This window comes from Mesocricetus auratus, unplaced genomic scaffold (genome assembly GCF_017639785.1).
Source record: "Mesocricetus auratus isolate SY011 unplaced genomic scaffold, BCM_Maur_2.0 Super-Scaffold_100043, whole genome shotgun sequence".
Taxonomy (NCBI): Eukaryota; Metazoa; Chordata; class Mammalia; order Rodentia; family Cricetidae; genus Mesocricetus; species Mesocricetus auratus.
In genome coordinates, this window is record NW_024429220.1 from 5160165 (window position 1) to 5186291 (window position 26127).

The window sequence follows — 26127 nt, forward strand, 5'->3', positions numbered from 1 at the left end:
TACTCCACTTTGCACGTGTTAGTAGTTGAATGGGAAAGCGCTTCACTGTGTGCTTGGTCACAACAGACACAGAGGCTTGTGAGCATTGCACAGCATACGAGTGTGGAGTGCCTGTGAGCCAGGGCAGCTCTCTTAAGAGAGCACCAGGGAGCCATCATTGCCCACATGTCAGAAATGGATGGCTTGCCCTGCATTGGTCACTGGAAGCAGCTCAGGTGGTTGGGTATAAAGCTAGCCTAGAATGGCAGCATTTAGCATGCTGTGTTCGTCCTTTAACAATGAGCCTGGGAGAGATACATGGCTATCACTCAGTGAGCCCCTGTCTACTGTAACTAATACTCCATATTTAAGTGGCTTGGTGTTTTCAAAATTTTACTTTTTGTCCCAGGAGATTCTTCTCTGAAATCTCATCCTAATTTCCAAAACCGTGCCACTTAAGCGAGGGGAATTTTATTGAATGCTTGTTCCTAATACTACCTTTAAACCGCTAAAGCCCAGAAATTGCTAAATATTTCTTTAGTCAAAAACAGTATAATAAATATTCTTCCCAAAGATGGTTGTCCTGAAATGCCAACAGGTATGAAAACCCACATTCCCATTACAATGACATAAAAGGAGGTATGTGACAAAATAAATATCTTTCAGAAGTTTTCCATTTCTTGTAAAGGTCCATTTTTGTTCTGTTGGTCCAACTTTAGATGGGCATCCCTTCTCTAGTTCACTTTGAAGATGTTGATGGAATCAGTAGTCCATAATGGCTTTCACATTAAAAAATATCTGGGGGTGAAATTCTTCTTGGGCTTGGATAGAGTTCTACCTGTACCTTATGGAGAGACTAAAGTAGCATGCCCAAAAGACATAAATTATACCCTATGCATGCACACATACACACTCACACATGTGTGCACACACACTTACACGTGCGTGTGCATACACTCACACGCCCGTGCGCACACACACGCAGCAATGGCCAGCGCTGGATACATCAGATTGTAGACCGACGGCGGTAGCTTACTAGGCAGTACTTACAGGCACATGCAGGTTTCACCCTCTGCTCTCTCACTCCTTTCTGAGACAATCAGAGCAAACATCCTCAAAGTCACAAACCAGCTCCTTCAAGGCAATCCAAAGGCTCTCAGGAAAATTAAGTCATCCAACCATCAACTTCTTTCACTCCGAAAGTCATGTGATCTCTAACCTGTGGGCGATGCTCTAGCAAACACCCTCGGATGCTCACCACCATGCTGGGGACTACGCACACTTAGGGTGTGCCCTGTTTGCCACCACCCCCTTTCTATCCTCTGTGCTTTTCATCGACTAACGGCACTCTCATTAACCACATCCACAAAATTAATTTATCATTGGTGCGTCCTGCTCCTCGGGAGATGGGAAGCGGCAGTATCTATTACTCAGTGGGATTTCCTTCGTGCCAGGTCCAGACTACAAGGAACTGGACGTCCACCTTCGAAGGATGGAGTCTGGATTTGGCTTCAGAATCCTCGGGGGAGACGAACCTGGACAGCCTGTAAGTCAAACCCACTTTATATCCACACATGACTGTTATGTGTACAGACAGCAGGGAGAATATCATTCATCATTCGGTGTGATATCCAAAAGGAAATGTCTAGAACACAAAGAAGACTGCAGTCTGTTCTCTCTCACTCTTGTAGTTCTCTAACAATACCTCACCAAATACAAGCATCATTGGGAGTGATGCTGCTGTTTCTAAGAATGGTATGGTTCTTCCTGAGTAGTTCGATTATTTAATGGTTCTGCAACATGGGATTCTGTAAGAGGCAGTTATAAAACATGGCAGGACAGGTGGCTGGAAACCACAGAATCATATATGCTTGCAAAAAAAAGCAATGAGGGGTAGAAAACATAGATGTAAAATCAAATTCTTTGCTAAAAAAATCTGAGCCAAACTGAATTAAGACATTATGAAAATAATATTTTCATGAGGTCAGCAGCAGTTGAAAGAATACTAGGTAGGAATTTAAGAGTGATTCTGTAGTAATTTTATGTTAATGTGTGCATATGGTTATATGAATGTACATAGTCAGAATGAAAGCATAAGCTCCAGCACTCACTGATATACAGAAAACATAGTGAACCTAGATTTGTGACCTCACATTAAAATATCTTCATGAAGCACTCATTGTAAGGATATTTCTTAAATGGTGCTCGAGGAGGCAACGGTAGTGTGAGCCCATCTCACCCTAGCTCACATGAGACACCAGACTGGAAGCCTCACTTTTATCACCTGCAAGATGAGGGCAGCCAGAATTACCATCCCACAGAATGGATTTAAGGAGTAATGATGGCATACGTTAAAAGTCTTGGTGCTTGGACTGTAACAAGTTTTAAATTAATGTCTATGGCCATCAGTCTTGTCTGCAATATTAATAGATTGTTTCCCAAAAGAAGAAAAGACCAGTCTAACACAAGTCGATGACCTTGTATAGAGTGAGCTCCTTCACTCTAGAGACATTCAAACAGAGTCTAACAAGAATGCTGGAGACTCTTCTGCTGCCCCACGAGAGGAGCTCCACTATGTAATATGAGGTCTCTTACTGCAGAAAACCCCAGGGGAAAGGGTTCCTAATTCCCAGGAATAAAATGGGCAACAGTCACCCAGCGTGTCCTAAACCTCCAGCTGCCGAGAAAGATGGGAAGACACTGTGGCCAAAGATTGGTTCCATTGGTCCCCTTGGTGTTTGAGAATGGGAGAGGGCCTCAAGGTAATGCAGGCCCCCAGGGTCTTCAGACTTACTGAAGGGACTTGGTTGTTGGGGACTTAGTTAAGGACAGCATATTCATTTCACAGCAGTGTCCCCACCCTGTCACCTGGTTCTGAGATCCTCTGTCTCCTGACCAGTCAGTCCTCCAGCCTCATTCCCCTCAACAGCTCATTTCATATGCAAATGGCTGAGATGTCCCAGAGTTTCTTCATCTATGTGCATGTTGACTCCATTGATTACAGGGCATCTTCATCTATTACATGTTGACTCCACTGATTACAGGGCATTTTCATCTATTACATGTTGACTCCACTGATTACAGGACATCTGCTGGACCTAAAGGCTCATGACTGTCTGTTTGGGAGCTATACCACCACCCCAGTTAATAAACATCACCCCCAGATATCCTTTTCTCCAGAGGTAGACAGGCTTGCTAAAGTCATGGGATATGTGTAGACTTGATGAGCTCAAAAAACGAGATATTCTTCTCGACAACCTTTGGGTGGAGTCCCCTTTGGTAGTCAAATGTCAGGTATCCTGCATATAAAATATTTACGTTATGATTCATAACAGTAGCAAAATTACAGTTACGAAGCAGCAGCACAATCATTTTGTGGCTGGGGGCCACCACAACATGTATTAAAGAGGCACTGTTCTAGACTTAATCCAACACAAAAGCAATAAAACTGGCTAGCTAAATGGTACACATCACACTGAATCAAGGTCCAGTGTGCATGTGCACAGTCCCCACTTAGCTCGGGACATCCCTCTGCCTATTTTGCACAGATTCCCAGATTCCCAGCCCTCTGAACACAGTCCTTGCGTTCCTAAATCCTTCCTCCCCTTCAGCATAGCAGCTAAACGTCAAGTATCTATATAAGCCTCAGGTTGCGTGGATTTCTGGTTATCTTTACTGTTCTTATTGGGATTCATTCCTGCTTATTCCTTCATTTAAATGACTTACAACACACTCCTGCAGCAGTTTCTGATTTTTGGCCCTTCAGCAACAGAGTAGGAGCCTAGCTCATTCCAACACAGGAAAGGCTAAAAAGTGAGCCTTCAAAGCCAGAGTACCGGACCTCAGAGAGTGACTGTGTCAGCATCAAGGGGTCTACTCTAAGAAAAATCTCCTATCAGCCCATCCTTTCTGCTTCTCCACTTGCTGAGCTCACAGATAACACACAAACCCAACCCCTGCCTCATTTAATTGCTGGTGTGGTACGGCGTTTGAGGCAAGGGAGGTGATGTGTTCATCAACCAAGATCTCACAGGTCACATCAAACAGGTTTCTGAAATGGTATTGACGCCCTGGGGTTCACACTGAACATAACAACTAGGCTTCCACGAGCACTGAACAGTGGAGGCTCCTGTTCAAGCAAAGTGTCCAGTCATTTTTTCTCGACAGAGAGACTTTTCACAGTTATAATAAAAGTAGAAAAATGAAGAAAAAAAAACACCATAAAGGAACAAAAATGAGATTTCCTGCTGTGAGCTCAAAAGCAATGAAAAGGCATCAAAATGGACAGATCTAAAAAATATCACAGTGGAGAAAAGCCTGTGTGGAGACAAAGCTTCCAAAGTAAAGGCAGACACTGGATGGACCTATTACTTGCACTGAAGTTTGATGCAAACGCCTAGAGTTGTTTTAGAAGGAGACGACCTGAAGTGTCTGCCACTATGGCAACCTGAGGGACTTGGTCAATGACAGATCTGCTGGATTGTGCTGACTCTGGGTGGCCCGTACAGGAAGGATCAGAATAAATTAAAGGCCTGTAGAGGCCATTTATGATTTGGCTTTTTTTGGGTCTTGTTTTCCTTTTAGCATTATCTTTTCACCTAGCTCCCTGGTATGTCAGCGACCTGAATATAAATTGCTATTTCACAGCATACATTGTTTTGTGCCGCGCCCTCAAAGCTTGAGATAAAGTAGGGTTGTGGCGTTGGTTTGTTTCTGTGGGGCTTGTTTGTTTGGTGTATGAGTCCTGTGTTTATGTCATCCCCCTCCTCTTTCCTTCAGCTCCTCCCATGCCACACCTCCCACTCCCTTTCAGGTTCATGGCCTCTTTTCCATTATGTATTATTGTCACATAAATACACGAATAAATACAACCTGGTGAGTCCATTTAGTGTGGCCCATATGTATATGATTTTAGGGCTGAGCACTTGATATGAGATTGAAAAGACCCAAGGGCATGGACTGCTTTGCAGACCTGATTTTCTGTTTCCCCACTAAGTTTTTCCTTCCAGGCCAGAACAATAGAGATGTGTCAGAATGCTCCCATAAGGGCATGGAGAAGGGAAATCTGAAGAGAGTCTGGGGTTGGCTAAAGAGTAAGTTAAGGACAGAGGAATAATGCTGTGGCAAGGCTGCATTGGCTGGCCTGACTGGCTGGCCAATATGGCCAGTGGTCAACGAGATCAGAAGGAAGATGAAATTTGATACATAAGGGAACCTAGACCGAGTTTCCGTAAGCCTGGAGAGTGAACAGTGCAGGGACAGTTTGGGATATGACCAGTAAAACCATAGGTCCTGTGGCCATTGAACTAAAAGGAAATGCTCAGTCTAGCTCAAGAGCTTGCTAACCATGCAAAATCTCACATTCAGGCTAGATGTGTTGACCACACCTTTACATCAGAAGGCAGAGACAAGCATGTCTCTGTAAGTTAGGGTCCAGTTTGATCTACACAGAGAATTTCACACCAGTCAGGGCTACACATTGAGACCATACCCCAAAGCAGATAACCTCATACCTCATCTCTGGCCTGTAGAATCCCAAGACTCTACATGACCTAGAAGAGTTTGAAAGCTCACAGGTGATACCTATACACCCTAAAGTTGGTGAACAACTTTCTGAAAGGGTCAGGTACCCTGAGACGTGGTCTTATGAGCGTACATCAATCTGTAACACACACATTGGGAAGCCAACGGGAGTTATAGTGCGCAAGAGGGAGTCATAGATTATCCTGTCCCTGCAGTTAATACAGCAAATGGGAAATAATAGAATGTATCAAGTATGTATACAAATCACATTTAAAGCCTTTTAAAAGCAGGGTTTTTTCTAAATAGAGAGACTCATAGAACTAAGCCTGTATTGCCAGTGAAATAGGACACACACGAAGGTATGAAACTGCCAGTTTGAGGAACAAGGCTAACAGGAGCATCGGAAGCAATGGCAGCCTGAGTGTTCAGCTTCTGTTCCCGATGGCTGGGGCAAACATGTTTTAACAGACAAACACCTCCAATGCCTATCCACCATGCCAGATACAGGTCAGGTCAGAATGCCCACCCAATGCACAATATACAGCTCAGGTCAATAGCTACAGCAACCCTTTTAAAAAACAAAGTAGAGTGTGTATTCTCCAATATAATTACATATAGAGATAATTATATAGAACTACTTAACAAATAATGCCATGCTGAATTTATTTAAAGTGTTAATTGAGTAGCCTATATAAAAAACAAGTATTCAAGATTTGAAAGAGCAAAGTAAAAGAAGATTTGAAAGACTAGAACTTAAAAACATGTGGAACTTTAAAATTGAAACGTTTTAAATGTGTTCAAACGGAAATCAAGTTGGTGTTCACCTGGAAGTCGAATCCCTACTGTCTAGCTTTCATAGTTTTGGAGACCTACATGTGCTACCAAAGAAAAAAGTAATCACCAGTTTTACCCAGTTGCGAATCATGTGTGCTGCAACAGGCAGCCTAGTAAGACACGCCCACTGTGGCAATAATGGTCCAAGAGTGAAGGGAGTAACCAACCATCTTCTACTTGTATGTAAGGCTTGCTCCACAAGTGGAAAACCATATCTGTCACCATTGTTAGAGCCACTAAGAACCTGTGACTAGACAGGTCCTTAGGCCTACAGGAGAGCCTCCAGATGTTATGTGGCTAAATAGACGTAAGATTAAACTGATTCCTAATGGCTTATCATTATACCCCAGATTAGTGCATCTCTCAGCTATCATCAGAAAATCTATGTTGTTTCATTTTTGTTTTGTTTTGCTTTGTAGATGACAATTAACACAGAGACCCACAACTGGTCAAAGTATGGGGAAGATGAGACTATGGAACACTCAGCTCTAAATGGGGAATCTATATAACACCCTCTTCCCAAAGTTTAGCTGTCATTACAGAAAAGTCGGTGGGAAGATTGTAAGAGCCACAGGAAGTGGATGGCGGCAAGGAAACTGTTTTCCAGTTTCGTATGTTGCCCATACGAACTCATGATGATGATGATGATATCATTCACAAAGGCTGTGCAAGCTCAAGCCAGACAAAGCCTCAGTCTGGAGGAAGGGAGACAGAAACAAAGGACCACACAGTCCTTTGTTTGCAGTTGTTGGCAGTTGAGAGCTGCCAGGAAAGGGGAGTCAGTTTCTTTAAGGGCGCAGCCTCTGAAGGGCTGACCTCACTCCAGTGAAGGCACATACCCAAGACTATGTGGGCCTCACCAACTGTTCTTGATGAGTTTAGAAAGGAAGGAAGGAAGGGAGGGAGGGAGGGAGGGAGGGAGGAAGGGAGGGAGGGAGGGAGGGAGGAGGGAGGAGAGAGAAAGAAAGAAAGAAAGAAAGAAAGAAAGAAAGAAAGAAAGAAAGAAAGAAAGAAAGAAAGAAAGAAAGAAAGTTTGGTAGTGAAGGAATGGAGGGTGATCTTGGAAGGATGGTATGAAATCCTCAAAGAGTTAACAAAAAATGGGGGAAAATGTGTTCAGTGCATTTCATTGTCATTTTACACTTCAAAGTGTCTACTTTTCAATGATGCCTACTCTAACCAGCCCTAACATGGCCTGGACCACATGGTTGACACCCCCACACCTGCTGTTTTTCCTATTGTATGTGTCTTCTAACACACTATATAGGTTGCATATGTTTTACATTTCTTATGCACCACAATGGTGGCTTCATAAGGTTAGGATTATTTCTATTTTTACTGTGGATTCCTGGCATCTATATGGTATCCCTGTACTCCTCAGTGAATCTTTGCTGAAATGAATAGATGAAGACAATACTGCTATCATGGAAATGTGGCAAGAAAGCAAGGCTTTACAGGGAGTTTCCTTTAATGAGTGGCAGAGAATGTGGCTTCAATTGTATGTGTACATCCTTGCATTTTCCCACAGCAAGAGAGGAACCCGAATTTCCCAGTGTGTAACTCACCTTTCCTATGCTTGTATAAGGCCCCTTTGTAACTGTAGGCTCTCACAGCTGCAAAGTTTCACGGGGTAGAAGCAGAATTTCGCCTTGTAGTTGGTAATTAGCCAGCCACAAAGTTCATAAACTGTTTTCGATATAACTAGTCGTAAACTTTGCTACTTCCTTATACAGGAAATGCAAAGGTTGAAGCATCTTCTTTTGCATCTTCCAGGGGGCAGTGGAGAATAAACACTTACTTTAACTGGCTTTTGCACAAAGCACTTGGAAAACCTTTGAAGCACTCCGTAGCGGGCTGAGCCTTTTGAAGAGCAGTCTGGAATGTCTTTAGAAAGAAATTCAGACATTCAGGTTGGCATGGCAATAAGAGAAAATAGATTGTCAGAAGTGTGCCCATGTTCTAGACTATGGCAAGTAGGCACAGCAGGTCTATGGAAAAGAGCAAGACTGTCAGTATCTAAGGCAGGAAGCACCAAGCCTTCCCGGTGATAGCAGAAGGGGAAGCAGTGCTATTCCTCACCCACCCCCTCCAGGAATAGAAGGCTGCAGCGGTACTGTAGGAAATGGCCATTCCTCTATGCACACGTAAAGCTGTGAAATCCTTGGAACTGCAGCGTCGCCTGTACCTAAAAGGTCTGTGCCTTCAGAGCCAGTTGCCATACTGACAGACATGAGAAACAGGACGAAGTTCAAGAGCATCGGCTGGTACCAAGCCTGAAGACATCCAGGCCAGGTGGGGCTGTTCTGCAAGCTAGCTGGCATCCACAAATCTGAGACTTGAAGGAAATTATTTCGCCAAGGACTGAAAACCTGGAGTGAGGCCTCTGTAACACTGTTGGGCTGCTGAAACACAGCCTTCAAGAGCCATGCAGCTCAGCCACTGACAAAAGGAAACGAGACCTGCTGTGCATGACTTGGAGCAAATTTTCTAGGTTAAACAGCAAAACTAAAATACTGAACACCACTTTCTTCCTTCTGAGACACTAACTGAAGAGATGCCACGGGGTTCTTGGAAGCCGTGTATAGTGCTTTTCATCATCGCCCTAGTTAGGGTATTATTATAATTCCTTGGGTTCCAGAGTACACACCTCTTCTCTCCCTGGCCCAGTGGTGCTGTATCTCCCACAGAAACACTGGAGGGCACATGGATCCGGAAATGTTCTTTTGTGCAGAGGAAGACAGTGTTCGGAGGAAACGGTCAGTGAATGAAATGAGGCTAGAGAAAGTTCCGCTGGGAGTATTTAAGTCAATCAGCCAGGAAAAAAAATAATCATTGTGTTTTCTTTCTGCTTTACCACCCCCCCAGTGTCTCAAAGTAAACAAGCGAGGAAAAAAAACCTTTTTAATCAGAGATTAATGGTGATGAACAAGAGGTGTCCCCCTGACGTTTGAACACATACAATGTCATGCAAAAGTTAAATGCTCTACAGACACGTTCTCACTGGCCTCTCCCAACAATCCTATGAACTGGTCCTATTATCATCATTTTGTAAGTGAAAAATGTGTGGTTTGCAAAGCTCAGGAGACCGTATTCAAGGCTACACAGTTAAGAACAGGAGTCAGCACCCAGTCTCCACGGTAGTCCAGTGCAGAGGTCGAATGTGGTGGCCAACTGGCATCAGCGTATTTTGAGTTGTAATTCCCCTTAAGGCTGACAGTTTATGAGTCATTCTGCAAGTGTCCCCCATGGGATACTTTATGGAAATGAGCAGTAAGTTCAAGGTACTCGTTTTTCTCTAAGTAGTAGACAGCAGGAGAGATGCCTGGAAGGTCATCTGTCCAGCTCTCACAACCTGCTCTTCAAGTGTGTGTCCTGTATGCATATATGTGAATGCTCTCACAACCTGCTCTCCAAGTGTGTGTCCTGTACACATATGTGAATGCTCTCTCCTCGCTTCTCCAGATTTTGATTGGAGCCGTCATTGCCATGGGCTCAGCCGACAGAGATGGCCGTCTACACCCAGGAGATGAGCTTGTCTATGTGGATGGGATCCCGGTGGCTGGCAAGACTCACCGCTACGTCATTGACCTCATGCACCACGCAGCCCGCAATGGGCAGGTTAACCTCACTGTGAGAAGAAAGCTGCCAGGCGGAGGTAGGTCCTGAGGTGGGCAGCGAGCGGGGTGAGGCGGTGGGAGGCTCTGGGGAGGTGGGCAGCGAGCGGGGTGAGGCGGTGGGAGGCTCTGGGGAGGTGGGCAGCGAGGGGGGTGAGGCGGTGGGAGGCTCTGGGGAGGTGGGCAGCGAGGGGGTGAGGCGGTGGGAGGCTCTGGGGAGGTGAGGGAGCATCGAGCAGCCGTCTTCTGCGTCGTGTAGGCAAAGAAACAAGCTGGCTGCGCCACAACTGTTTTCTGAAGTGCAGCTTTTCACCTCACGAATCCCGTCTTTGAGGCCTGCATTTAAATGTAGTCGTTAAAATTCCTAGAAAAGCCTGGGGCTGAATCAAGATGTGTCTACTTTGTGTTCTTTGGTACATGCTTGTTATAAGGAAAACATTATAATAATGGAAAATATGCCTTTCGAAAATGTTTCTCATTGTGTTTACAAATAAAAAACTACAGCATTTTTATACTGTAATAAGGAAACCAGGATGGAAAATTAGCTTTCATTGTGGCGCCTGATAAAAGGTAACAATATACCTACCACCCTATATGGGGAACTGCAGCTCTCACGCTGAGAAAGCATAATTCATGTAGCTCTAAGCTTATGCAACAGATAAATTACAAGTAATTATTCCCTTTACAGCTATTTTCTTGGCTTCAAAAAGAATCCATCAAAGATATATATTTAAAAGTCAACCCATATATTCATAATATTTTCTCATTTCTTCTCTTCACTATCAAGTCTCAGTGGAGAGTTCTTTCTCCACGGGGTGTGTCTTTCACAGTCACATGCTGGGTTTGCAGCCTTGGACGCTGGTTGATGTTGGCACCATGAGTTTTCCCCCTGAGGCAGGCCCACGCTTTGTATTGTGAATCACTGAGGCAGCAACTTCAGCCATGTCCCCTCCTCTGTCCCGAAACCCACTGGCCCATCTCCTCAGCCACTTGAACTCCCTTCTACAGACTCAGTTCTAAAATTAGGGGTGACCCTAGTAACTCTTTTCATGACACATAGGGAGACTGAGGTCCGAGGAATAACAGATTGCCTAATAGTCCACAATCAGTAACAGTGCTGAGGTGAACTCATCTCCAGTGAAAGTCTTCATTTCTACGCTGTTATCAGCTCCAAATCCCACTCACTCAAAGATAGATCATTGATGAATGCCACTCCCTAATTCTTCCATGAGAATTTTTTAAAAGGCCACCTGCTAATCACAGGCTGTGGGTGAATAGAAAGCCTAAGATACATTACTTGAACTAAATATCTTTTTCTTTTTGAGTCCCATAGAAACTAGCATTTGAGCAGGGGCAGTCATTTCAAACAGCAAATCAGGCGAAGCATCAGATTCACCAGCAGAGACCACTATATATCTTGCACTGGGTGGAGGGTTTGCTGCAATGTTCCATTTGTCTTCTCAAATCCATGGCATACCACTTGACCCGAAGAAATAAAACACCTTGAGTTATGCCTTCTCCTTGAGCGAGTGGCCAGGAGGGAGACAGTGCTGCTTGGTTAACATCTAACTGCCTCTCTTCCCTACAGAGTGATTTTTAACAAAAAGAGGTTGTCGTGCTATATGTACTGTAACCTGAAGATAAATTAAAAAGATAACTGATTTATGAGGAACTATGCTACAGAGTACAAATCAAGTACACCAACATAATTTCATGCTCTCCTTGACACCAACTGATTATTGCAAATTAAATTTTGCCCTAATCAACCCAAGCTGTTGGAGTATAGGCCAAATGTGGCACAAAGGTACTCTTGCCATTTGGAGGTCTTGTGACTTCCGTAAAGCGCTCTTTGCTGCAGTTCTTACCAAGTCCTCTCTGCTAGACTTCTGAGTGCATCCGGAGTGCGTTTAATTCTTGATAACATTCCGCTACAGTTTGCTCACACTACAAGAGATAATCATTCAGCCCAGACTCCTTGAAAGAGCTATTGATACCGAAAATTTGAGGGTAAAATAAATGCCTAAAAACCAGGGTAGAAGAACTCTACAAGGCATACGAATAGGAAAAGAAACTTCCTCATCGCTGCATTTCTTCAAAGAAAAAAGGACAATTCCAGATGGATGTGATGGGGTGGAGGGCAGACTTTTTAAATAATCTTGCTGTTATTCTGCTCTGGTTAGCAGGGCAGTGGGAGGGGCAGGCCTGGCTAAGGATGGGGTGATCCAGAGTAACAGGAAGTGAACTCAGCAGAAACAAAGACAGGAAGAGAAATCGTTGGTGCTTTATCTCACAGCAGTGCCATTTGGAGCCTAGGAGCTGGGGAATGGCAAGGCCGTAGGAATTTCATCCTCCATCTTGGCTCAGGAAGATAACCTGCTTTGTGTGGGAAGGCAGGGACTGGCTTCCAGACAGCGGCGTCAGAAAAAGAACACACTCACCATGGCATACTGACAGGCTGATAACACTGGTCAGGAATTAAAATAACACAAAAGCCTGCTCCAAATATTAAGCTCTAAGAAACATGTACACACTAATTGTAGAAATGCCAAGTTTTTTCAACTTCAAACTGAGTCATCAAACATGGGAAATTGCTGAGTTAAAGAACAAGCAATGTTGCTGGGTGGTGATGGCACATGCCTTTAATCCTGTAAGTTCGAGACCAGCCTGGTCTACAAGAGCTAGTTCAGGACAGGCTCTGAAGGTACAGAGACAAACCCTCTGTCTTTTCCTGGGACTCACAAGCACAGATCTTGCACCTTGAATGAGTTTTGAGAGCTGTCTTAGCTGTATCTCCAGCTTCAGTATTTGGTCGGTCACCCCCACCACCAAGGATGTTAAGAGAGTAGCTTTAATTGCTATGCTGAAAGTATAAATATTCATGTGCTTAGTAGCTCAGCTTTGAGATGTTCAATCTAATGACACATTGTTTTGGATACACACTGTTTGTCTGAGAGTAAGACATCCCTAAGGACTTCCCTAAATTGTGGATCAAGAATGGATATGAAAGAGAGTTTATGGCTTAATGAAAACGTGTTACAGTCAGTCTCCATGCAATCAGCGTCTCTCTCCAGCATCCAAAGAGAGCAGAGTTCTAGAAAGGAAATGAAGGCTCTGATTGCAAAATTCCTGTTGGATGTGTATTCCTCACCTAGTTAGCACATGAATAAATTTGATATTTGTGAGAAGTACTTGGAAGTTGTCAGGAACACGGTGGCCCAGACAGCAGGCCGCCACCATCCAGCTCCAAAAAGTCAAGAGAAATTACAAATCCATAATTGTAGTGAGATATCCACCTCACCCACACTGTAGCATTGGCCACTCCCATTTGGAGTAGTCAAAGGTGCAGCCATGACAGAGGGCAGGTCACAGAGAGCAGCCTGGGTGAAAGCTGGGAGCTGGAACCTATGGTGGTCACCCACCTCTTGCCGAAATAAATCATATTTAGTATTTGAACCTAATCCCATGTATCATTATCAGTGACTGCACACATAATCCTATCAGCTCTCCCCATTTATAAACTTTGGCAATTAGTTTTAACAATCAGCATGAGAAGTTTAGACCAGCAATGTGCCAATGAGAATCAAGCCCCACCAATAGTAAATGTTTGAGTCCAAGGCCTCTCACCTTTAGGCACCATTCACCGTGCCCACCCTTCCAAAGGAAGAGTCTCTTCGAGTAAAGTGCCTGGCTCTTGCTGTGTCTTTCTAGTGCAAACCTGTGGATGGCTACACCACAGAGAGGTTTGGAAAGACAGCAGCACTGTCCAAATGCAGAGCCGGTTGAATAGGAAGTGCTTGACATCAAGCTCTCAAAGACAACAGTGCCACCAAATTCTAAGTGTCAGTCAGAGGCCAGAGAGCCCCAGGGAAGGTTTGGAAGTCTTCCTAGTTAATTGCCTGACTTAAAACCTGCTCATTTTGCTAATGATAAAGAGGTTTTTCTCAAGAGGTTGGAAAGGAGTCCAAATGCAATGGGAAAGTGCCCCAGTGGTGAATTTGACCCTTTCTGCTACCCAGGGATCACTCACATTGACTTAGTCAGTGATTCAATCACTCTAGAACCCACAGTCTGGCCACTCCCAGCCACTTACTGCCAAGACACATAATTTTTCTTTGCTGATTTACTGACAACCACAGCTCTCAACTCCCCTAAAATATGACAGCCCAAAAATGAGATCTCTCTTGTCATTGCCTATGACATTTAGTTACTGATTTGGTCCAATAACTCTGGAGATTTTCAATTTAATGTAGCAGCATAATAATTGCTTGTTTTTCTTCTCCAAGACTATCTAATCACTTTATTTCTAACTTTCACAAGGACTGGTAAAGGACATGTGCTTCACCAAGACAATAACAGCCTGTCTCTGAAGGATGCTTTCCAGAAAGGAAGGTACATTTTCCAGACAGAAACACTCAATTCTAGTTCAAAGAAGGGAAAGGCTTTGACATTGACATTTTGTCCTGTTGTGACCTCAGTATGTTTCTCACAAATGAAAATCATTTTTGTATTAAAGATTAATTAATTATATCTTAAAGGAAAAGCTCAGATGTATCAATCATAATAGCACTAGCTTGGGTCTCAGTTCTTCCACAATGAAAAGAGATGAAGAGGGAGGCACACAGCTCCTCCTCGGCTCTCTGCTCCCTTTAGTGTGATTAATAAACTACCCTCAGAATCAATTAATTCATTGTAAATAATTTGGATTGCTAAGAAGGGATGCTTCTTTTTTGGAGGGTGGAAGCAGTTTCAAAACAGAATTTCTCTGTGTAGCCCTGGATGTCCTAGAACTCACTCTGTAGACCAGGCTGGCCTAGAACTCACAGAGATCCGCCTGCCTCAGCCTTCCGAGTGCTGGCAGCAATTTAATGTTGCTTCTAATGTATTTGTATGTAAATAAATGCAATTCTTTCTCAGGATATTAGGATAACAGAACATCTCCTTAGTCTCCCCGCCCCATGTCCTCGTGTGAGCGCTGTTCAACACCTCCCTGTTTTGCAAGAAATGCCTGAGATGAGTGAGCTCGTCATCAGGAGAGGATTCTTTGGTGCCACAGGTTCAGATGTGACCCATTTGCCTTGAGCCTGTGCCAGCACATAGCACATACGATAAAGAGAACAAAGGCAAGGGAGAAACGTGGGGGCTGGTGTCCCACAATTCCCTTCCAGGATTCACCCCAAGGATCTCGAGAAGCCAGCTAGGCCCCACCTCTCAAAGTTTCATTCCCTCTAATCATGCCATACTTCCAGTACTGGAACCGCGGTGTGTGACATTGACAGGCTCCGTGGGGACTTCTGCTGATGGTGTTTACTTTCCAGAGGAGAAGCATCCCAGTATTCTAAAATAAGAGTCCGTGTCCACACGAGAAGCATCCCAATAGTCTAAAATAAGAGTCCGTATCTACAGGCCCCAAGAGAAATCAGGAACTGTGGTCATTTCCTTGCATTATTCCATCATACAGACCTTTTCTGAAACCCTCATGAAGGAAGGAAACAGAACAGTCCTGTCTCTCACCACAGTACTCTAAGAACAAATCTGCTACTCTTATCCCAGTCCAGGTATTAAGTTAAAATGGCAAGCCCTTCCTGGATGGCAGACCAACTTCCATTTTCTGGGTGAGATGGCTCAGTGGCTGAGATCCCCGGCTGCTCTTCTAGGACCTGAGTTCAATTCCCAGCCCCCACATGGCAGGTCATAGCATATGTTACTCCACTTCAGGGGTCCAGTGTCTTCTTCTGACCTCAATGCAGATAAAACACCCACACACATAAAATAATAAATAATTAAAACCATAAACTAACTTTTCTTAGCTCCCAGTTTCTTATCCTATTGCCACATAATCGTACTTCGTTTTGAAAGCATGTCAGGCTTATCTAATTAATAATAAAGCGTATTTTGTAATAGGGGATGCAAATGAGCAAGACTCCATTCTGCTGAGATTCGACATTCACAGTTTGTCAGCCTGATATTGCATTTCATCCAGAGGGTGCAAACTAATTTCCAATGAAAATCTCAATTGATTTGCTTATTCTTTCAAACTAACTTGCTGAGATACGGCTGATGACTGTCACATAAAATAATGAGCAGGCCACTTTTTTTTAAATGTCTATTTCCCACCTATATGGCATGACTTAACACTTCTAGGCTAGTAAACAAACTACCAGAAGATAGAACTATGGCTTTTCATTTATTTTATTTTCATTTTTTGGAGACAGGGTTTCTCTGTGTAGCTCTGACTGTGCTGGAAATCTCTCTGTAGACCAAACTGGCCTTAAATTCACAGAAATCAATCTGTCTCCCTTCCAAGTGCTGGGATTAAAGGTGTGCGCCACCACCGCCTAGGTAAACGAAAACATGACATCGGCCGCCTTTGAGCAGCCTCCCCTGCTGGCCCCACTCACAGGTAAAATGCAGGCATGGCAGCATTTTCCAAAGATCTCGATTCCTATGCCTAATCCACCCAGACCACCTGTGTGGGAAATAGACAAACTCTTTGCTGTGGGTCCTGAAGACGGGTGCTTTCCTGTTCGTTTTAGCCCGTGTCTGTGTGTGAGCGTGCACTCGTATCTGGGTGTGGCACAGGAGGGAGCCCGCCTTGGCACACACTTGCAGGCTGAGGACCACCTCGGGCTTGTTCTTGCCTTACACATTGGCTGAGGCGGGGTCTCTACTGTTTTGCTGTTGTCTACTCCGGCCGACCGGAGAGTTTCTGTGGACTCTCCAGCCTCTGTCCCCCAGGGTCTCACAGGAGCGCTGACCCCAGAAACAAGCACTGGCGTCTGCCTTTACACGGGTGTGGGGTTTGAACTCAGATCCTGGTGACTGCACAGCAAGTACCTCACCCACTTACCATCTCCCTGGCCCTTTACAACTTCTTTAGTGACTCATATGCCCGCGATGGCTCAGGATTCTGCGTACTGTTCAGTCGGCTACTATGCAACCAAGAGGCTAACATATAAAAGTTGTCATTGTCTCTGGGACTTACAGCCATAACAAGAGAAAAACAAGCGAGTACCAACCTCAAAGGAGGCTGATGAGGGGGTCGGGGGAGGCTGATGGGGGACCTTTGGGGAGGATGAAGGATGATGGAGTGGGGGACTGATGGGGTCGGGGAGGCTGATGGGGGACTTTGGGGTTGGGGGAGGATGATGAGTGGGGAATTGATGGGTCGGGGAGGCTGATGGGGGACTGATGGGGTCGGGTAGGCTGATGGTCCCTGTGCTTTGGAAAAGGTTAACAATGGGTAAAGCCCCGGCAGACTAGAGGTCCGCGGCCTTCAAATATTCTGCACAGCTACAGCGCAGATCAGCCAATGGCTCTTCGCGCCTGCTCCTTCTGAGGAATTCAGTAAGTTCTTTCCTAAATCACTGAGTTCCCGTGTCCCGTGGCGTGTGTTTCAGGGGAGCCCTGCCCAGAGAACGGGAGGAGTCCAGGCTCTGTGTCAACCCACCACAGCTCCCCACGCAGTGACTACGCAACCTACTCCAACAGCAACCACGCTGCCCCCAGCAGCAGTGCCTCGCCGCCCGAAGGCTTTGCCTCCCACAGCCTGCAGACCAGTGATGTGGTCATTCACCGCAAGGAAAACGAAGGGTTCGGGTTTGTCATCATCAGCTCCCTCAACAGGCCGGAGACTGGAGCCACCATAAGTAAGTGACTGGCTCATCTACGTACAGATGAGGGCGTCGTTTGTGCTAATGACAGGGGTAACAGAATACATCAGAGAATGCCTGTGGCTACACTGAGTGGCCTAGACACCCCAGGCTACGAGCACAGACACATAAGGCACCCTTAACATAAGTAGGTGAGTGTCACCCACCTTAGGATCAAGAAGAGAGTGCAGGACTGCAACACATGCTCCCCAAACCCTCAGCACTGTAGAAGCTGCTCATCCGTTTGCAGGCAGAATGAAATTAAAGAGAGTGGTCTGTGGTGGTGTGGCTGGGGAGGCCAGGCGCCGCTCTCATGGGCAGGCGAGGCACAGTGTCCGCTGAGAGCTGTCCCTTAGGATAAGCCAGGGGCGTAAAGGACTTAGGGGGATTTATGGACAGGGGCCTTCAGATGAAACGAGCTCAGTAAGCCCGGGGTGGCCGGGCTGAAGTAAGTCCGAGAGAAGAGCACAGATGGCCCCTTGGAAGTGGGCAGAGGCTTCATATATTCCCGGAGCAAGTCCACACTGTATTTGCGGTCCCTGGGCCCTAGTGGAAGGTTTCGAACGATGGCCTGCCTTTGTCTTAAAGATGCTTATATAAAATCAAATGGAGGTGGGGAAAGGCAAAACTGGACACATAAGGCAGGGTTGGGAGGCTTTCTGAAACCAGCCAGAGACAGAGACTCTCGGGTCCTCCTCCAGCGTAGCAGCTGTAGGTAGCAGAGCAACAGGTGGATGCAAGTTCCGTGGACTCTGCAATGTTGACATCTATGAGTGTAGACAGTGGGTGACACAGGTGACATTCCTCTCCAGTCATCCATCACTGCAGACGGCCCCTTTGCAGTGGGTGACACAGGTGACATTCCTCTCCAGCCATCACTGCAGATGGCCTCTTTGCAGTGGGTGACACAGGTCACATTCCTCTCCAGCCATCACTGCAGATGGCCCCTTTGCAGTGAGTGACACGGGTCACATTCCTCTCCAGCCATCACTGCAGATGGCCCCTTTGGTCCCCTCCCCCTCTGTAGCAGTGCTCCAGCAGATGCCCACAGCCATCAACCAGGACGCAGAAGTCAGGACAAGAAAACCTGTCACTTTTCATGTCCGAGAACTTTGGCCCAAGATGCTACGGATATATTTCACCTGAATATAGAAGCATTCAAATAATAATAGTTTGTCCGTGCTATACTCCTAAAAGACATGAATTGTGGTTTCCAGTTCATGAGAGGTGGGAAGGCATGTCAAGCTATATTAAAGAAACAAATTATCAGGAATTATTAAGAGCTTCTGTGGCTGGCTTAATGTTATCAAAAGGCCACCAGAAGCACGTAGGTAGGTAGGATTGCTTTGGTTAGCAAGAGCCTTAACAAATTCAAATGAGAAAATGACAGAAGTGTTAAAGCTCAGCCAATGTGTGCTTAGGCCAAGTTGCATATGCCTGGAAGTACAGCTCCCTTCCTTTTTCTTCCTGATAAGCCAAAGGAATAAATCCAATCTTCAAGCATAAACTCAAAGCAGGGTTCTGTCAGTACGATGGATTCACCAAGATTAAAAGGGCACAAGACTGAAGATTCTCATGAATTATATAAACAGCCTCCCAATAACTTACACTTGAGGAAACGTCCACAGGGAGCTTTTGCAACTATCTCAAGTCATTCAGATTGTTTATTGGGGCAGAATACCTAGAGGACTGGAAGAAAAATAAAAAGTATACTGCCATCATGAAAATGGTAAGCAGGCGTTTTAAGTCTCAACTATACTTAAAATATGGCAGCTTGCTTTCTAAATGTATAAGGAAGTGTGTGCATGTGCTTTCCCTATTACAAACAAGGTCCATGAATAAATAGGTCTGGGAAAACAACAGGTGCTAATGCTTAAAATTAATATGAGCGTTTTTATGCCTAGAGAGTGACCTCAAAGAAATAATTCTGAACACTGTCAAAATGGTATGATTTTTCATTACCCTTGAGTATAGGAATATAATCTATTAGTACATGAAGCGCCCTGGTTACTTCTTTTCATTTAAGGATTTCAGCACACAGACTGCCCCATGCTCTGTAGCAAAGGCAGCTGTTGCACTAATGGCATGTTGTAGTTATAGTATGTAATTTGCAGCATGCACCTAAAAGGTTCCCGGAGCCGATTCTCCTGCACACTTAACTTCTCTAATAATTTTGATCCCTGTTTTCAGAGAGAAACCTAAGTGCCTTGTGAATGGGCTCTTCGTGTCATACCCATTGTCAGTGCATCAAAGGTTGTTGGACGCCAAGGGCCTGAGATTCTGTGAAGCCATCAGATACTTTGGGGAGGTCACAGTCGCTCCATTTCCTGAGCTTGTGGTAATTTTCTTTTCCTGTCTTACCACAGCTCAAAAGCATTAACAATTCCCTGTGTTGTTTGTTTCCTGTGCTACGGAAGCTTTTTCACTGGTAGACAAGGAACACTTTGCATCCCATAGGTGGATCTTTACATGTAGGTAAGCAAGTGGCCAGGGGCTAGTAGCTCAGGTGCTGCAACCATACTGCTTCATTGGAAACCTGGCTGCCATTAACCAGCCATGTGACCTTAAGGAAGTCATAGGCTTCAGTCGCCTTGATTATAAGAAAACACTTGTTTTCATCTCTTTGTCATGGGTTACAATGAACGCTGAAGGAACTCCTACATGGAAATGCCCAGAACAGCACTGGCTCCAAGTCAACTCTGAATGTGTTGTTGCGGGCATGTGGACCACTGTTTTTCCTAGGAACACCATTCTACTGCGCTGGCTCACTCTTCTTTAGCAACAGAGTTCATTCTGGCTGCTAAGCAGCCGTTAGTAGAGTCACCCACTCTCCTAGGACAGCTGTATCTGGGCAGTATGTTGGAGGGCCAGCATTTTTCTCCCATGTGTCTACCTGAGACCAACACAGTCTTTCAGAAGCCCAGCCACCTAGCCTGCATCTGCAGTAGGACAGTTAAAGCGGTGGTGTCCTAGCCAATGCCACTGACGGAATCTGCAGGAACTTCAGGCTAGCACTCCAGGTTCCTACTCCAGAATTTACCAGCCAGCAAACTACAAAGCCATGGGACATACCAAGCTTCAGACTCAAAGCCATGCCCTCTAAAGTCTCTGTAAGCATTGTATCACCGTTGAATGTCATCACAGCAGGGAAGAGAGATGAAGAAGCCAAATGTAATTTTCCCTTCCCTGGGGACAGAGAAACCCTTCCACAGCTTCTTCAGCCAAGACAACATTGCCAAGGACATGAGGTATTCAACTAATTGGGAAATTGTGGCATGGAGTTCCAGGCTTGCTGGCTTCCTGACATTTAGTAGTACTCTATACCAAAACTTTGTATATTCTTTTTAAAATATTAGTTCCCAAAACATATGGAAGGAATGTTTTTTGTATGAAGTAGTGAATTCAGAAACACATTTCTTCCCCCTCAAGACTTGTCCCCAAGAGTCTGGCCATCGCTTGGAAATGGACAGATATTAAAAGCTTTTCATCTGCAGTGCAGGCATCTCCTTGATTTAAAGTGAAATTAGACAGCTGCCTGATCATTTGTGTGCCATTATCAAAAGTATTACTTTTTTTTCAGGCCTTAAAATCTGGCCCAAGAGAAAACAATGTGGGTTTTTTACCAGAGCTCTTGGTCAGAATGAACTAACAGGCAATTACAGTTCAGTTTCTTAAGAAGAATTTTAAAGATCTATATACATACAAATGTGTTAGCTTCCCATTACTATGACAAAATAGCTTTAGAAAATCATAAATTTAGAAAATTTGGCTCACAGTTTCAGAGGTTTTAGCCCATGGCCATTGGCAGAAGTGTGTGAGGACAGAAGTTCTCATGAGAGTTGGGAAGTTGTTGGCTTTATGGACGCTGTAACGATACGCGACACACAATTACTGAAAATAAGGCTAAGTATTTTATATAGAAAATTACTCACAAGATACCAAACCCCGAGAAGCCCAGCAGATCTCCGCTAGCGACTGGACCGGAAGCCGAACTCCAGGAAAAGAGAGCGAGACTTCCTGTGCGCTGTCTTTTATGCCTTCCCCAGTAACGCCCCTAGCCATGCCCAAAAGTGGGCTTGGCTAGTGACGTAGTTCTGCCTACATACGTATACGTCTTTATGTCCAGCCGTATACGTCTTTAGTCCTGCCTAAAGTGGGTGTGGTTAGCGGTGTGGTAAACCGCCCTTTTATTACCTCATCTGTATGCGCCTCTAGTAAGTCACATGTTTCATGGCGGCATAGACTTCCTCCTACAATTCCCCTTTTAGTCTAAAAAAGGACAACTAACTTGTGTCCATGAACAAAATGTATCAAACATCTATTCTATCTAAACCTAAACTTATCTTAAAGAAACACCCAAATATGAACACCTCTTTCCAATCCCAACTCTAAAATAATTGAAAACTAACACTAACAGGTGTAATCTTATAATATCAATAGTAGGGAGAGGGGCGTGGAATTCTCAAAACTACTTCCTGCTGAGATGGGACGATGATAATCTCATGGGGACCTGTGAAAAGAAAATGTTAGTATAACAAAATCTGAGTAGATCAGACAGTCTCAGTATGGCAGGAGATGCTTGATTGAAGTTCCTGACTGGGGTTCTAGTGTTGATTGAAGCTCTTATCTTGAAGCTCTGGTCAGATTGTAGAAGATGTGCTGTTTCAGTTTCTTGATCCGGAGTTGTGTAGAGTGATGTAGTTTCAAGCCAGTTTCAGGATAGTGCTTGTCAGGTGGAGTCAATGATGTGGGGCAATTCAGATGCCTCCAGTCGAATCAGGTGAAGTCAAGGAAGTGGATCCTCATTCTCTTTCGGAAGCAGTTGAAGATTGCTGTCAGGAAATCCCTTGTTCTCTGGAAAACTCGAACATTACTGTTAACAAAGAAATATTTTAACTTTCATATGTAAGCATACAGAAGAGGTGACAATAGGGAAGATGGAAAACCTGGAGGAAATTAGACTGTTCAGAAAAAGAAATCCATAGATAACAGTCCCTCATTTTATTTCTTCTGTCTTATATCAATGGCTCTTTGATATAATACAGAAATTCTGAATTGTATTTAAATAACATGCTTGGGTTTAGAGTAGGAGAGCCAATCCAACTCCAAAGCCAGCTTCAGTTAAATGAATGGGAACTGAGGTATGTGAAGAAATAAAGATAAAAGGATACTATGAAAAAGCAATATAGAGAGATTTAGACTTTGATACCACACAGTGTGTGTTTGATGGTCCTCAGGGTAGCTATTCATAAGAGCTTGTCTATAATTCCTGGCTGATACAGGAGGAATTTTAATCTGCGTATTCCATTGCTGGAGTAGATCACGACCCCAGAGGTTTATAGCAATATCTGCAACGTATGGCTTTAACCTTCCTCTCTGTCCTTCTGGCCCAATAAAGTCAATCCATCTAACGCTCTGTTTAACTTCAGATAGGGTTCCAATCCCTAAGAATTGAACATTAACCTCTTTTAAAGCCCAGTTTTGTGGCCAGGACTGCTGATTAAGGATAGTGACGTCACTTCCGGTGTCCAGTAATCCGTAAATCACCCTATTATTTACCTTAACCGGAAGTTTGGGTCTATGATATTGTATAGAAGTTTGCCAAAATATATGTTTTGTATCTCCTCCTGATGTAATTGTTTCATCCTCTGGAGCTAATGTATTATCCAATGCCGTATTATTTACAATGGGCAGTGGATCTTCTAATTGTCCTGGGAGAGGCTGTCCTCCACTGTCACTGGGAATGACCGGATAATCTTCCTTTTCTAATTGTCCTGGGAGAGGCTGTCCTCCATTGTCACTGGGAATGACCGGATAATCTTCCTTTTCGGGGCTCCATGGAGCCCGGAAGCCCGTTTCCCTGCTGCAAAGATCTACCTTGTCTGTCTATTGTGGAAAAGCATTCATCAGTCCAATGGCGCCCCTTTCCACACCTCCTGCATAGACCAGGAGGCTTAGGCCTTCTGTTTGATACATTCCTGGTAAAAGCATTATTCCTAGGAATGCGTTGTCTACAGTTCCTACTAAGATGTCCTATTCTACCACAGTTAAAGCATTTTGCATCTTTACGCCTATTTAAATTCTTTGAGATTGCCTTCCCTACCCATGCCTCTATATCATCACAGGTAGGGTATTTGGCATCCTGGTGCCTCCTCAAACCTGTAGAAATAGCTTCACCTACCCAAGCTCCTGTATCCTGACTTTTACATTCCAGGTTCGCTGTATGCAGAACCCATTCCTCCAATGGCGCTGATCTTATTTTTAATGGCCAAATTACCTGCCTGCATTGAGGATTCGCGTTCTCATACGCCAAAGATTCTATAAGAAGACGCCTGGATTCTGGGTTCGCTACCTGTACCTCTACTGCTCTGGATAATCTCTCTAAAAATTCAGTGAACCTTTCCCTTGGGCCCTGTAATACCTTGGTGTAGGGTTGCATTATCTCTCCTGTTTCACAAACCTTATCCAAGGCATTTAAAGCAGCTGTACGGCACAAAGACAACATGTGCTCATCATATGCAGATTGAACCTGCGTGTCAGCGTAAGGACCCTCCCCAAGAATCTTGTCTTGGGGTACTTCATGACCGTTCTGCAATTCCTGAATCTCAATTGCTTTTGCTTCTTGCCTCCACAAAGCTCTCCATTGAATTTGGCAAGAATTTTCGAGTACTGCAGAGGCTAATTGGGCCCAGTCTTTTGGGGTTACTTTATTTACAGTAGCCCATGAGGTTAGGAGCTCTCTGACAAAGGGAGAATGAAGACCATACATGACAATGGCCTCCTTAATATTTTTAGATCCTTCATCTGTATAGGCTCCCAGTGATAAGCAATGGGACCATTTGATTGTTTTTTCGTTGCTGGTTTTTCTGTTACAGATACCGGAAAAACCATAGGGGAACGCATAGCAACCTTAGGGAAATCATTCCGGCATTTGAGAAGCTTTGGGAAACTCCTGTCCTGACCTGTTGCCTGTATTTCTGATTCTGAAGTATCAGATTGAGCGTCTTCTAAATCCTGCAGTCTATTCATCATTGTTTCTCTGAGCTCTTGAAGTTCTTGGGACAAATGATTTTCTAAGGATGTCATGGAATCTTTCATTTTTTACATTCATCGTTTACATGTGATTCCAAATTTCTAATAGTCTCATCCTTAGCAAGTACCTCAATAGCATGTAAACTGCCTTCTACAAATGATATTCTATCAGTTAGTTTACCATTGCTCTCAGACATGGAACAATTCTTTTCTGCTAGCATTTCAATTTTATGTTCCAGTCTTTGTAATTTGCTAGTGAAATCATCAAACATGGAACCGTGTTTGTCGTTAAATGTTTCCACATTATGTTCCAATTTTTCAATTCTATCTATGGAACACATTTTTCCTGAAAATAATTCAATTTTGTGTTCCGTCTCTTTAAACCTGTTCGTCAGACCTACATTATCATTTTTAATATCCTGAATATTTTCTACCAACCCTTTCTTACTCTCCTGCAATGAATTTTGCATTTCCTGAATCCTTTGTATTAAGATTTCAAAACTATCCTGCGATGACTGCATGACCTGTATAAGTTTATTCCTATTTTTGAGCCATTTCATTAACAAAATTATATTGATTATGAAGCTAATAATCACCATCATGGGTAGGAAGCACCTTTCAGGTAGGTCCTCAACCCTTTCTAAAATCCCATCCATACAAAAAACAAGAAAATTCTTAACATCCTGCATCATAGTGTTAGCTGTTGACATTGTATAAAGCAGTTACGTTTGTTACCAATGGAGTAATTCAGGCCGAAATCAACAGGCTGCCAGCGAAAGAGCACGTGGCCGGAGTCAGCTGGCCGCCAGTAAAACAGCACGTGGCCGCGAGAGAAACCTTGGAATTCCGCCTAACCTTACCGGCAGGTAGAAGGTGCTGGTTCCTGGCGGCAGGAATCGTGCCTTGCCGAGCGAAGTAGTGAGGAACTTAGCGAAAGGAGAGTCCACGTGTGCCTGGTCGGGCCGAGAGAAGCCCTGGGTCCCGATTCCAATCCCGCTCCTGACACCAAACTGTTGGCTTTACGGACGCTGTAACGATACGCGACACACAATTACTGAAAATAAGGCTAAGTATTTTATATAGAAAATTACTCACAAGATACCAAACCCCGAGAAGCCCAGCAGATCTCAGCTAGCGACTGGACCGGAAGCCGAACTCCAGGAAAAGAGAGCGAGACTTCCTGTGCGCTGTCTTTTATGCCTTCCCCAGTAACGCCCCTAGCCATGCCCAAAAGTGGGCTTGGCTAGTGACGTAGTTCTGCCTACATACGTATACGTCTTTATGTCCAGCCGTATACGTCTTTAGTCCTGCCTAAAGTGGGTGTGGTTAGCGGTGTGGTAAACCGCCCTTTTATTACCTCATCTGTATGCGCCTCTAGTAAGTCACATGTTTCATGGCGGCATAGACTTCCTCCTACAGGAAGTAAAATTAAAAATAGGTGGGAGCCCTCCAAAAATCCCTTTCAAGGACACCCCCCATGGCCTACTCTCTTTCTA

General features: G+C 44.4%; 1 protein-coding gene across 8 annotated transcripts in view; it reads left to right on the top strand.

Annotated features, from left to right (window-relative positions):
* Nucleotides 1–26127, top strand: part of Magi2 (membrane associated guanylate kinase, WW and PDZ domain containing 2) — a 1397005-nt gene that overhangs the window by 1252286 nt on the left and 118592 nt on the right. For all 8 annotated transcript variants that reach the window (XM_040735144.1, XM_040735143.1, XM_040735146.1 and 5 more), the window contains 3 exons: nucleotides 1434–1525; nucleotides 9799–9991; nucleotides 17348–17596. In XM_040735144.1, the coding sequence (XP_040591078.1) occupies nucleotides 1434–1525; nucleotides 9799–9991; nucleotides 17348–17596 (534 nt within the window). The remainder of the gene's footprint in view (nucleotides 1–1433; nucleotides 1526–9798; nucleotides 9992–17347; nucleotides 17597–26127) is intronic.